At 41.1% G+C, this 14,103-nt stretch overlaps 1 protein-coding gene across 1 annotated transcript; it reads right to left on the bottom strand.

The window, feature by feature from the left end:
- Nucleotides 1–224: 224 nt before the first annotated feature.
- Nucleotides 225–13,978, bottom strand: tpcn2 (two pore segment channel 2). The gene is made up of 24 exons (XM_055899284.1): nucleotides 13,437–13,978; nucleotides 9,055–9,110; nucleotides 8,845–8,921; nucleotides 8,351–8,528; nucleotides 8,089–8,205; nucleotides 7,852–7,958; nucleotides 7,472–7,544; nucleotides 7,102–7,201; nucleotides 6,935–7,000; nucleotides 6,766–6,830; nucleotides 6,549–6,658; nucleotides 6,381–6,462; nucleotides 6,159–6,245; nucleotides 4,847–4,966; nucleotides 4,569–4,757; nucleotides 4,112–4,161; nucleotides 3,692–3,791; nucleotides 3,354–3,425; nucleotides 3,138–3,211; nucleotides 2,883–2,988; nucleotides 2,389–2,471; nucleotides 2,057–2,138; nucleotides 1,860–1,951; nucleotides 225–856 (listed from the first exon to the last, which is right to left on the bottom strand). Exons 1-24 carry the CDS (start codon nucleotides 13,573–13,575, stop codon nucleotides 781–783), a joined length of 2,301 nt encoding a protein of 766 aa, XP_055755259.1. The 5' UTR covers nucleotides 13,576–13,978; the 3' UTR covers nucleotides 225–780.
- Between the last annotated feature and the right edge of the window lie 125 nt (nucleotides 13,979–14,103).

Raw genomic sequence — 14,103 nt, 5'->3', positions numbered from 1 at the left:
GCCGGCACCTTCCAACTGATTGCAACAGTCAGGTAATTATATAACTTCAAGATAGTTAAATAAAGGTTCAATAAAAAATACAAATAAAAGATGAAATTGTAGCTGTAGCTATCCAAGAGATATTTTACCTAATGCATAAAAACAACAAGGGCGGGTCTTGTCTAAAATTTGTTTTACACATTTGAGAGAATAATTTCCAGCCATGCTAAACACATATTTCATAATTTAAAGTTCACTGAGATTTCTTTATTTAGCTAAAAGCACAAATATAAAATGCATCCCATGTTTCCCCCCTGTACAGCTTTCTTTTTATAAATTGCATTAAAATCCTATTTACATTGCAAGGCAGGTAAGCAAAAGAAACAGCTTTATGACAAATATACGAATAAAAACTAGTCCTTTTACCTCCCTATTAAATAATTTCATTAAGAACAGAGGTGTATTTTGTTTTGTTTGATGGCATATAGTGATTGCCATCAAACAAAAGTGATAACAGACTTAATATGAACAAACCGCTTAGCAACGTAATCTTTCAAACTCACTTTTAAAGTAACAGATGCAGGGAGAGAGGCATTTGTTCAGTGGTTTGAGTGTAAAAACATACAAAATGTGACAACATAGGACTAATCAGAATTGATAGAGCACTAACAATATTGTCCCTTTTGAGTCCCTGCCATTCACACAGAAATACGTGATAGCCAGTAAAGGCCCTGTTTATTTTGGATTGGCACAAGCCTGGTCGGACGCAGGGTCCAATGGTGTGTGAGGGGTGAAGGGTCATCAGCTGAGATGCAGGTGAGGGTGCTGGTGGAGTTGGGTAACCAGCTCCTCCTCTGTAGGCTCCTGAATTTGTTCTCTGGAAGGTACAGCGTAGTTTTAAAGACAGGACATGAAACTGTGTCAAGAGACACACAACGAGTTGAAGCAAAGCACGCTCATGCAAGCGGCTGCTGTAGTCCACAACGTGCATTTAGGGACGGGCATTAAGGGTTGCTCTTCTGACTTGTCCCTGCTAAACATATCAACCACACCTTCAGCAAATATTTTAGCGACATGCGTTTAGTTAAGCCGTTAAAGAGGTAGGCGGATGTTTTTGCTACCAATTATATTAGTGATGGGGTAAAGATTGATACAGTTACATATTGCAATATTATTTGTGACGATATTATATCGATACTTTGACTAGTAACGATTTTTACAAAAAAAATGCTAGTCGGCTGTACCTGCACCTAAACACCTAAGCTGTACCTGCGCCTATCCTATAAATAGTGAGCCAACATGTTTTCAACGCTTTCATTTCCATGACTGATCAAGGCTCTCTCTTGTCACTCTGCAGCAGACATGGTGAGCAATATGTTTGGAATATCGAATCGCGAACAAAATTGCAGTATCGCAATAAAATCGTGAGAATCGCAATACATAACATGTCGGCATCTAAGTATTGTGATAATATCATATCGTGAGGTCCCTGGTAATTCCCAGCCCTAAATGATATAATTAATTATCTGCAAGCTAGGTCATGAAAAAATACTTGCCCTTTAAGAGTTTGCTATCAGAAAACTCACCAGACACAATTGCCCAGATAAAAGCATTTCCGAAGATTTTTGGGAAAAGTGATACAGTAGTGAAATGTGAGTAGCCAAAGAGCATGGTTTTAGGCAGTGCCTTTTGATGCTAAATGACGTACAGCCAAAACATTTGAGTGCATTCACAGAGAACTGGCAGAACCGCTGACAGTGAGGGCATCCCAGTTTGTGACTGGGATAGGCTTAAAACCAACACCAAATAGTAGGAATATGCAACCGCCCAGACAACAAACAGAAGCAAAAAGCCAGAGCGGAGTTAAAAAAGCAACCTACCTGAACATGAGCTGGACAGTGGTCTCATAGCCTGTTCGCTCAACGTCCGCCACTGAACATGTGACACTTCGGTCCCACTTATAGATGAAGTTCTTTCACATAAAACGGAGGATTCATTGAGCTTACATCTTTTCAGAAAACATCTTGCACTTAAACTACAGTAAGTACAAATCAGGCCAGCATAAGATGATACATACCTCCAAAATGAGAGCCACAAACAAGTTGACCCACATGACAGAGGAGGTAAGCCACCAGGAGACAAAATAGACCTTGGACCACCTGGGAGGAGAGAAGAAACCTGATCAACTGTTTACATGGACACATCCCCATTACCCATAATCACTGTTTTACAAACGGAGCCCCATGCACAATTAACTTGTCTTCATCCTCTTTAAGCAGGGCAAATAACGAAAAGGACTGATGTGCTTCAGCGTCAACTGCTGCCCTCTAGTGGATAGGGAAACGAATTGAAGCGTCTGACAGTTGGATCATAAAACTCATGTACGGATTTGTATTATTGTTGGCTTACTCTGTGGTGTATCTGGTGTAGGCATCCATAAACACCTGCCAGTTATTCACCACCATGATGTTGTAAAGGAGGACGAGGGAAGACTGAGCAAAACCGAGGGAGAGGAGAAAGAAAACACAGGTTAGTGTCCACTCTCTCTCTCTCAACATTTAGACACAATTTAAAGATTCATTTGATTGATCAGGACTGAAATGTCAACATACCCACCATGGTATTTTACGGGTGTCTTTTAAAAGTTACTTCAGTGCATTATCCTCTTGAGAGGTTACCCCCACAACACTAGCCTTCCCAGTCAGAACCAGTACACATGAGTCACAGATAGAATGCCAACCATGTGTTTTACAGTTTCATTCCCTCCAAAGTCTATTCTCATTAAACCGCTCTCTTACAACAGTAGACAGAATATTCGCCTTGAGCTAAACCTCCCATGTGTTCTCTGCCTATGATTCTACTTCACGGGCTGGATGAGCGAGAGACAAGAGAAGGGCACCCACAGCAAAGTCGTCAAAGTTGTTTGGCCAGTAGCCCAGCTGCTCGTAGGAACCACACTCCATGGTGAAGTTAATGGTGATGTTCTCCATACTGGAATTGGACATCACACTGTAATGAATACGTACAAAATAACTTCCAATTACCTCACACAGTAAACACATTAAAACAGCCATATTAGCTACTGTATGAGGCCATTGCTACTTTTGATGTTTGTGAATAGTGTACAAGCTTTCAAATACATAATTGTCAAACTGTACCTCATCTTCCCTGGAGCTGTGATGGCTCCCTGGAACAGCCAGATGCCAAGGACAGCAAACACATAGAACACCACCTAAAGAATAAACAGGATGTTAGCTGTGATAGGGAATCCATGATGTCCAGCAAACAGACGCCTAGTGTATGGAGATGCATTTAAAATGACTAGCTGGATGAGCGAACGAAAGAGAAAAAAACAGTGTCATTGTGTCACTCACCACTAGTATTCCTGCAAAAGCTCGGAGGTTTTTCACCAGGTCAACCAAAGTACTCGCTACAAGGGCCATCAGCTAAAAGAGGCATTAAAACACAAGGATGACTATTTATATATTGTAATACCAACATGCATAACCAGAAATGATAAAGACATTGGCTGTACCGGCATGAATTTACAAAAATACAACTCTATTGACATAGAGTACACCAAAATAGAGCAAAAGTCAAGCAATAAACCATTTCCACCACTAGGTGGAGCAAAATACAACATATACAATGGTCTTATCACATATATTGAAAATGATGGCACTAATACTACCCAGCGGCACCACTTCCTCACCTTGATATCAGGGATGATTCGGAGGAAGCGGACGACGATGAGCATATTGACCAGACGCACCATCTCCCACAGAGACATCAGACCACGCGACGCTGGGTTCCTGGGACAAGCACACAACACAAAGGTGTATTCAATCTCACAGTGTTACTTAGTTTCTTATCTATTATCATTCATAGCATTTTATTCAGTAACTCTCTTCCTCTGCTATGTTTATCACTATGTAACATATCTTCATGTCCATGTTTCTGTTGCTGTTTTAGACCATCCCCATGTACCTGTGTGTGAGTGTGTGTGTAAACAAAGTTACTCTTTCATCACTATTGTAACTGTATATACAAATGAGCACCATCCGTCAAGACAATTTCATTATACAGAATGCATTTGTTGAGTGAGAAATATGACCGAAGTGAAGACACCAACCATTTAGGAAATGGAAGCCTGTAGGTGGCAAAAATGGTGATCTGAAGCACCTGTAAAAAATAAAAATAAAATACTTTCAGTTATATTACCAAGACAGAAATATGCTTAAAGGGGCAGTATGTAGCTTTTTGGGGCGACCCGAAGAGATTCACATAGAAATGTGAGTTATAGATTTGAGAAGCGGTAGACCCATTCTATGTGCGCTTTTTCTATGCTCCCCGTTAAGTTACGTTTTAGCGTCTTTTTTCTTTCGGTTTTGTACACCAGCTTCAAACAGCTGAAAAAAACAATATATTTGGTTATTGAAAATATATTTCAGAGCAGTTTAGATTGTACAATGATTCTCTACACACACTATACATTGTCAAAATGAAATTAGGAGAAGCATTGAAACTGTCGAGTGATTTCTACATATTGCACCTTTAATATGTTTCCTGTCATTTACAGAATATCTTACCAGAAGGCAAACTGTGAGAAGTCCATCAAATATGTTGTTTCTGTATGACAGGTAGCCTTTCCACCCAAAGGCTAATATCTTTAGACTCATCTCCATCAGGTAGTATAGAATAAAGAAACAGTTAATAACTTCCATGTAGTAGTCATCCCGCTCTGCAATGGACTTCTCGGAATCAAGCACCAGTATGGTCTGCAACACACAGAGAGAAACAGAGAGACCAAACAAGTTGAGCCTCGGTCTAATATGCTGGACAAACAAACAACAGGTCCTGGACTTACACAGATGCACATGACATTGGCCAGGGCCACGGCGTTGCCCACTATCATTACATAGTAGTGGCTGAAAACCAACTGAAGCCTCTGGAGGAGTGGAGAGTTGTACTCTGGCTTTGGAGGGTGCTGCAGGAGAAAGACAATGAAGACTCGTCAAATCATACAGGAGCAATCTAGCTATCATTTAGACAAGTAAAATAAGCCAGTTTAGAACCAACAATGAAGTTCATCCAAAACAGTAACATTGATCCGGTGAAGAAGCACAGAGTAGTTAACTTCTCTAGGATAGGGGGCAGCATTCGGAATTTTGGATGAAAAGCGTGCCCAAATTAAACTGCTTGCTACTCAGGCCTAGAGGCTAAGATATGCATATTATTAGTTTAGATTAGGATAGAAAACACTCTGAAGTTTCTAAAACGGTTTGAATCATGTCTGTGAGTATAACAGAACTTATTTGGCAGGCGAAACCCCGAGGACAAACCATTCAGATTTTTTTTTTGAGGTCACTCTCTCTTCAATAGGTTTTCATTGGGAATCCAGATTTCTAATCGACTTTCTTGCAGTTCCTATCACTTCCACTGGATGTCAACAGTCTTTAGAAATTGGTTGAGGTTTTTCCTTTGAGAAATGAAGAAGTAGCAGTATTCAGAACGAGGCTAGAGGGAAGTGTAATCTTTGTTAGAGGTACGTTACACAGAGGCTCGCTAAACATTGTTTTCCTCCGGTATTGAACACAGTATATCCCGTCTTAAATTTTAGCGATTAGTTACGTTGAAAAAGACCTAAAGTTGTATTAGGAAGTAGTTTCAAATGTTTGGACAAAGCTACTTTTGTAGTCATGTTGCGCGAGTTGGAACCGGTGTTTTTCTGGATCAAATGCGCCAAATAAATGGACATTTTGGATATATATTGCCGGAATTAATCGAACAAGAGGACCATTTGTGATGTTTATGGGACATATTAGAGTGCCAACAGAAGAAGCTCGTCAAAGGTAAGGCATGAATTATATCTTTATTTCTGCGTTTTGTGTCGCACCTGGAGGGTTGAAATATGATGGTCTGTGTTTGTTTGATGGGGTGCTGTCCTCAGATAATAGCATTGTTTGCATTCGCCGTAAAGCCTTTTTGAAATCTGAGACGTTGGCTGGATTCACAACAAGTGTAGCTTTAATTTGGTGTATTGCATGTGTGATTTCATGAAAGTTAAATTTTTATAGTAATTTATTTGAATTTGGCGCTCTGCATTTTCACTGGATGTTGGCCAGTTGGGACGCTAGCGTCCCACATATCCCAGAGAGGTTAATGAGATGTGGCTCCACCTCTTTGATGCGGTCCTTGTCCAGCTCATCAAAAAGACTCCGGAAGGCCTCCCACTGGATGAAGCCATCTGACAACTGCTGCACTCTCTACAGGAAGAGAGATAGAGAGGGAGAGCGAGAGAGAGAGAGAGAGAAAGACAGGGAAACAGGCACATTCAAAGGGAGTTATATTCAAATGTTTATCCACATGTTCTAAAGATTTGCACTGTAGTCTTTTCTCACCTTGATGATGGCTTGTCTGTAGTAGGACTTCATTTGTACCCTCGCCATGACCTGCAAAGATGCATCCACCCGCACACGCTCTCTGGGAGGGACAAGATGTAAGGCCATTCAGAGTGTGTGTGTCTTTGTGTGAGTAGGGCTTAAGGATAAGAGAATAGGCAGTCTTACACATGCTCCTCTGAGTGTGTAGCGTCGTGACCCCGCCCCTGGCAGGACATGACCTCAAAGGCAGCTCTGATGCCAAGTCTCCTCCTTAGGATGGATGCCTGGACAGACATCTGCCACAAGAGAACAGTTTCATCATGATATTCTATGGGGTTTACACTGTACCTTAAAATGCACTGATATTTAAATCATATCAGTCCAGTGCCAGTCTTAAACTCACCAGCAGGTATCCCCTGAACTGGTTGTAAATGATGGCAGTTAGTAAGTTCATCAAGAAGTAGGTTCCTGGAAGCAGTAAATAGGACAAATTAACAACAGACTGTGTTTCCACTCAATCTGTTTCATATTTTCCTTGTCCCTGAACAGCTCATTTGGTGGCTAGCTCTTACCAAAACCACTAAAGAGAATGAAGAAGATGGAGTATCCTCGGTTTAAGGAATAGGCCGGAATCATCACTGTTAAAAACACGAAGACAGCTTTAGGTGGAGTAGACAGCTGTATATTGTGCAGCAGAAAATATATGTTTAATTCACTATGACCTACACAGTGAACTTACCATCAGGGTTATTGGCTGTAGTGAGGAGCACCAAGAGAGAGGAGAGAGATGTGGGCAAGTCTCTGAAGTAGGTCTCCCACTCCCCGTTGCGCTTTGGGTTCTAGGGACAAAACAGAGGTAATACGGGGATACTTAACTCCCTTATAACAACAATGTTAAATGGACATCTATTGTGCTTCATCCTGGTCATTTGGGGGTGAGTTTCTGTACAGGTCTCTATTCAGACTGGTGTAATACTACACATCTACAAGCTCTGTTAAAGCCTGTACCACCGAGTGAATAAAACAGTAGTGAGGTAAGGTAAAAAGGCACGTTCAGGCTTGAGAACTGGGCGTCAACAGTACAGCCAGCAGGGTGTAACAGAACGCACCTCTCCTTTCGCAAAGAGCAACATGCCAATCATGGTGAAGAGGCAGAGGTGGAGGGCCAGGAGCAGGATAACACTGGGAGGTAAGAGAGAGAGAGGAGTGGTGCATTAGACACACACCTCTGCAATGACAGTCAAGCCTACATACAGGCATCCATCCTAAGGAGGAGAAGTAGATTAGGGTGCCCTCTGCGGGTCTCACGTGTACTGAAACAAGAGTGAATCATGTATCAGTATATAACCCCAAATATAGGAGTTATAGCAGTTTTAGGGAACTATGTATGTGATAACAGAAGTGAGAGTATTTTGAGGTTGATGATCATTGTAAAGCTGTGAAGTGAAGATATGAGATTGAACAAAGTGTTGGTGTTTAACACAATTACCTGGCTATCTCTGGGAGAGTCCTCTTGATGCACTTTAATGTTTTCTTCATCAGGGAGGAGTTTTGAAGGAGGAAGAAGGGCCGAATGAGTCTCCTAACTCGTAAGTTCTGACATCGAACAACAAAGGGAAAGAGCAATATTCCATTTGAGTCTTTGTATTGTAAACCATGCCTTTATCAACTGTCAAGAGACATGTTACAGAGGATGTATAAACCAATATCTTGAATATGATCTCACCTGATCACAATACATGCTCAACGTCAATGTCCAATCAATTACAGATGCTGAGACGGCCAAGATGTAGACAATCAACCACTTGCATTTCCGAAACTCGTCCCAGCCAATCAAATAGCTCTAAGGACAATAGATTAAGCTCGAGCCATATATATATTTATTGCAAATAAATACACAAAATGGATGTTTATGTACTTTGAGATTTCTTGTTGCCCATCTACTCTCTTCCCCGTTGACATTGTCAGAAACATGGCCTGATGGTTACCTTGGTAGTGAGGTCAATGGCAAAGATGATGAGGCAGACAATCTCTATGCCCTCTGTCAGGCCACAGGGGGGCTCCCAGGGGGGAGGTCTGAAGCGAGGGTCTGATGTGTAGGAGAAGGACGAGGGCCTCTCGATGAAAGCCAGCATCAAGACGACCGCAATAGTCAGGCCCAGCCCCCTGAGCAACACAGACAGTCGTTTAACAATGACACAAAACCTGTGAGAGGGTTTCAAACTGAGAACGGGAAGGCTGATGGTTGGCTTCACCGTCATAAAGTGCTCTTTTCACTAGACTTAACCACAGAGGAAGCTAAGACAGGACAGAGTTAAGTCACCAATGCTGATGACAATACTGAACACTGCACATTGCTGTGAGATGCAGTGCAGAAAGGATATAATGATTGACTTCAGAGGATAGGACAAATATAAGAATAGAAACGTGCAGAACAATCCAGAACAATATACTTTGACTCATCACGACAGTAGCGGCTTACCATTGCCATAACCTGGAGTAGTACCACCTGTACAGACGTAAAGAGTTTGCATCTACTCTATGATTGATGGATCGGTACTGTAGAACGAGAAACACATTTCATTGTTTTAAACAGCAGTTTAGGGACAGTTCATAATCAACACAAGTCATACAAATAATATATTTCAATCAGTTACAGCGAGAGTTCATACAAAGGATATGTATGTTTCACCTGTATGGCGTCCTCAATAAACACAACAGCTTGCTGGAGGTAGAGATCCTCATCAGCTGTGTAAGAGGAGAGGGAAATGGTAAAGCAAGTGATGTAAAACAATAGTTATTCTCAAGCAAATGAAGTCATACTTTGTGTTGATTGAAAACAAAACATTGAAAATAAACCTATCGACCTATCTGTAGTTTTTCTCAAGCTGATTAATAAACCACAACCAAAACCTTGCATCTCATGCTCACCTTTTATCAGTGGCCACTGATTATACAACAAAAACAGACTGTTCCACAGAGGTCAAAGTCTGAGCACATATCCTAATCCTACGATAGGCCTGTGTGCATGTGTTTGCAATAAAGTTCAATACTAGCGTGTCTGAATTCATCTTAATCTTTCAAATATTCCAATTGAATTTTAACCAAGTCTGGATGGAAGTGTGCTTCTAACATCCCTCGCCAAGTCAGGTTAAATTAGCTACCGATTCCGGGCATTTTTCCACAGACCTGATCACACATCTAAATGTCAACTGAACTCTCTTTCACTTACTGGACTGTCACTTCAATTCAATTATTATTTACAGTTTGGGTCTACAATAATATATCAAATTCATACAGCTATTCTGATCTGTGTCAAGAAGCCATATTATCTCCTGGATTTGTCTTTGTCCCCCTACAAATTAGTGAATTTGGCTATTTCAGCCACACCCGTTGCTGACGGGTGTTTAAAATCGAGCACACCGCCATGCGATCTCCATAGACAAACATTGGTAGTAGAAAGGCCCGTACTGAAGAGCTCAGTGACTTTCAATGTGGCACCATCATAGGATGCCACCTTTCCAACAAGTTTGTTTGTCAAATTTCTGCCCTGCTAGAGCTTCCCCGGTCAACTACATGGCGTTATTATGAAGTGGAAACGTCTAGGAGCAACAACGGCTCAGCCGCAAAGTAGTAGGCCACACAAGCTCACAGAACGCGACTGGCAAGTGCTGAAGTGCATAAAAATGGTCTTTCCTCAGTTGCAACACTCACTACCGAGTTCCAAACTGTCTCTGGAAGCCACGTCAGCACAAGAACTGTTCGTCGGGAGTTTCATGAAATGGGTTTCCATGGCTGAGCAGCCACACACAAGCCTAAGTTCACCATGCACAATGCCAAGTTTTGGCTGGAGTGGTGTAAAGCTTGCTGCCATTGGACTCTGGAGCAGTGGAAATGTGTTCTCTGGAGTGATGAATCACACTTCACCATCTGGCAGTCCGACGGATGAATCTGGGTGTGGCGGATGCCAGGAGAACGCTACCTACCCAAATGCATAGTGCCAACTGTAAGGTTTGATGGAAGAGGAAGAATGGTCTGGAACTGTTTTTCTTGGTTCAGGCCAGGCCCCTTAGTTCCAGTGAAGGGAAATCTTAACGCTATAGCATAAAATGACATGCTAGACAATTCTGTGGTTCCAACTTTGTAGAAACAGTTTGGGGAAGGCCCTTTCCTGTTTCAGCATGACAATGCCCCTGTGCACAAAGCGAGGTCCATACAGAAATGGTTTGTCGAGATCAGTGTGGAATAACTTGACTAGCCAGCAGAGCCCTGACCTCAACCCCATCGAACACTTTTGGGATTAATTGGAACGCTGACTCTGAGACAAGCCTACTCTTTGCCCGACCTCACTAATGCTCTTGTAGCTGAATGAAAGCAAGTCCCTGCAGCAATGTTCCAACATCTAGTGGAAAGCCTTCCCAGAAGAGTGGAGGCTGTTATTGCAGCAAATGAGGGACCAACTCCAAATTAATGCCTATGATATTGGAAAGAGATGTTTGACAAGCAGGTGTCCACATACTTTTGGCAATGTAGTCTATTTCATTACATGACTGCCTTTCAAAAGCTTTGTGTGGGGTGTAAAGTAGAGCTGCACATCATCAGTAAAACGGGACGTTTGAAAAGGGCAGAGTAATCTAGGGCAGGGCCATCCTTGTTCAAAAGGATATAACACAATGTGGAGCTTGGCATTTCAACCTGGCTTCAGGGCAATTCATAGGATTTGGGCTGTTTATTGTTTCCCTCCATTTAGTATGACAAGAATGATAGGCTTCATTCAAATTCTCAACATACAGCTGAACCGTTTACCCAGAATCCCACTGCCTCTGCAATGTCACTCCACTGGTCTAACTTTTAAAGGTACATTTTCCAGTCATAATACATGGTCACATGCATGTTTGATAGTGTTTCCCTTTTCAGGTGACTATTATTTTCTTCCCATATTTTGAAAGAACATGTCCTGCCCATAGAGCAATTGTTATTAACCCAGACTGGATGACTCATATTAGACTTTGTTTCCCTCCACACTACCACTGCTGACTACAACCACATTATGCGTCATCACTCATCATGGCTGTCTCTGACAAGGGCAACTTTTCTCAAAATCAGTCCACAATATGCTGCCAAAGAACACTTCCTGTCACCAAGATTCTTAAAGATTTTTTTATAAACACATTGTGGACCACTCAAATAGAGTTTTGAGACATTAAAAACAATTGGTAACACTTTACTTGTAGCATAGCGTCATAACACCTTACAACACGGTCATAACACATAGTTATGTGTGTTGTGACATATATTACAATGTTTTATGGCTGGTTATGACACCTACATAAGAGTGTTAAAACCCACGAAACCTACCACACAAGACAAACCACTCCATTCAAGCATAGCCTACTTGTAAATAGTATGTTTTATAACATTTCCTGAAATGGACCATTTTATTACCATGGCAATTGCACATACATTGATATCAAACATGTGCCTACCCCAATGCTCTGTTGCTGATGACTTGCATGATTTCAAGAGCAGGACAGCATTTGTGACTTATGACTGATATATGGTGATGTATGTGATAGGCCTCTAGACAGTATGAAATTCCATATATAATAATATATATATATAAATATATACAGTGGTGTCCGAAATTATTGACAACCTTGATAAAATGAGCAAAAATTACTGTATAAAATAAATAATTGAAATACTGAGCTACATTGTATTCTCAACAAATGGGGAAATTATATTATTTTATACTAATACAATGGCTCAGAAAAATATCTTGTTTAACAAGTAATACCTTTTTTCTCAAAAAGGTAGGGGTAAAAATGATTGACACCCCTGTTTTCAATACCTTTTAATACCTCACCTTGCGGGATAATAGCTGTAGTACTATTGTTGCCTACAACGTTACGATGCATGGGTGGATAGTTACCTAGTAGTTGTGCACACCAACATATGTAGTGATTAACAAACACTAGCTAGCTAGGTACTGTAGTTAGCTAGCTACATGAATAGTTGATAGCTAACGTAAGCTATATGTTATGAAAACATTGAGAAAATAAGATTCTAATGTGTTTGACAATGTGTGAATTCGTTAGCTATTGGTATGTAGCCTTAGATTTTAGTGTGTCTTTCTTTAGCTGTATTACCCCATTGTTGCATACTCTACTCTGATTTCTGTTCTTTACTTATATTTTTCAGAGAAAGTAGCTAGCTCATGCATCTGTATCCATTGTGGAGGTTAAGGCTTTGGAGGGAGGCTGCCATAAAAAAACGTGGGAGTCTAACTTCCTGTGAGTGACCTCAAAGACAAATGTCCGGGCCTGTTTCAGCACACTCGCGTCAAATTACAGTTGAATGACAATAGACAATAATTAATGTAAGGATTAATCATTATTCTTTGTCTTGACCTGAGATACTCATCACAGCATCAGTCACAAATCTCTCTGTTTCTTTCTCTCACAGATTGAGAAGGAATTCAGAAGGATTACAACCATCCCGGCTTCAGTCCACCTTCATGGAGAAGCTGGATCATTACAAGACTGTTGTCCTTGTTCAAGATGCGAGGAGATACAGAGCATCCTGGAAGTGCTACGGGGTATGCGCTCACGGTAGTCACATTACAGTCAATAATTACATTTGGTGACAATTTGGTTGACCGTAGTATACAACCATTTTAATTCCATCTCATGTCAGTGTAACACCGTCCAGACAAGAGACTGGGTGATCAGTGGCCTGATCGTATACTTCGGCGAAAGGGTAGAGGACCGTATCATATGTCACATGTCACAACAAGTCTAAGTATGTGTAATGACAGCGTTGCGAAAATATTATGTCAGTTATGACATAAAATGGTTATGACCGTGTTATAACATGTTAGGAAGCTATGCTTCATGGCGAAAGGGTAGATGACCGTATCATATGTCACATGTCACAACAGGTCTAAGTATGTGTAATGACAGCGTTGTGAAAATATTATGACAGATTATGTCAGTTATGACAAAATGGTTATGACCGTGTTATAACATGTTAGGAAGCTATGCTTCAAATATTGTGAACTACTGAAACGCTTACCCCCTTCGACACAGCAATACTCTGCAGCAACCGAGTAGGACAGACGTCTTGTCTTTGGGGATCCCTTTTCAAGGTGATCATTGTTGTCAGGGTGGGAGCCGTAGTTAATGCTTCCAGTCAGCAGTGGTTCCGATTCCATCTAATATATTTGACCAAACTAAGCGAGTGTTAACTTGTTTATGCGGCGCCTGTAACTCAGATAAAACAAACGGAACCTCCGCCAAGTGTAAATGGCCAGTTTTAGTGAAGAAAATGAGAACTATACTGGAACTGTCAGAGACAGAAAACATGTTATGCTGTCAAAAACGTGTAAATTCGTTAAATCCATAGTTTTATATTTACAGACAGTTTCTCCATTTACTTACGACTGTACGGGAAATCTGTTTTTAGCAAACGAACTAGCTAGCCTACTCCTCCCTGTGTTCTCAAGTATCACTTTTCACCAGCTGGTGACTCACCGCGCCACTGAGCTATATCGCGCGTAACTCAAGAGTAGCCTGTCCCCAAAGTAGCTCTTAATTTAAAACAATGGTAGTCTACTTAAGGTCTAGTGGTAGTTTACTCTCTATTTTGTTAGTCAGCAGCTTTCTACGCGCCAATAAAAGGGGTGCATAGAAGACGTTTCACACTTACTCGTTTTCGGTTTGCCACTTCCTTGGTAGTAAAT

This window comes from Salvelinus fontinalis, chromosome 35, assembly GCF_029448725.1.
Source record: "Salvelinus fontinalis isolate EN_2023a chromosome 35, ASM2944872v1, whole genome shotgun sequence".
Taxonomy (NCBI): domain Eukaryota; kingdom Metazoa; phylum Chordata; class Actinopteri; order Salmoniformes; family Salmonidae; genus Salvelinus; species Salvelinus fontinalis.
This window is presented reverse-complemented; position numbering and strand designations above follow the sequence as displayed.

Coding starts and splice junctions, on each gene's coding strand:
- tpcn2 (XM_055899284.1), bottom strand. CDS start 13,575: ATGGAATCGGAACCACTGCTGACTGGAAGCATTAACTACGGCTCCCAC. Junction 6,659..6,765: donor AGTTCAGGGGATACCTGCTG/GTGAGTTTAAGA, acceptor CTCTTGTGGCAG/ATGTCTGTCCAGGCATCCAT. Junction 2,989..3,137: donor ACAGCTCCAGGGAAGATGAG/GTACAGTTTGAC, acceptor TATTCATTACAG/TGTGATGTCCAATTCCAGTA.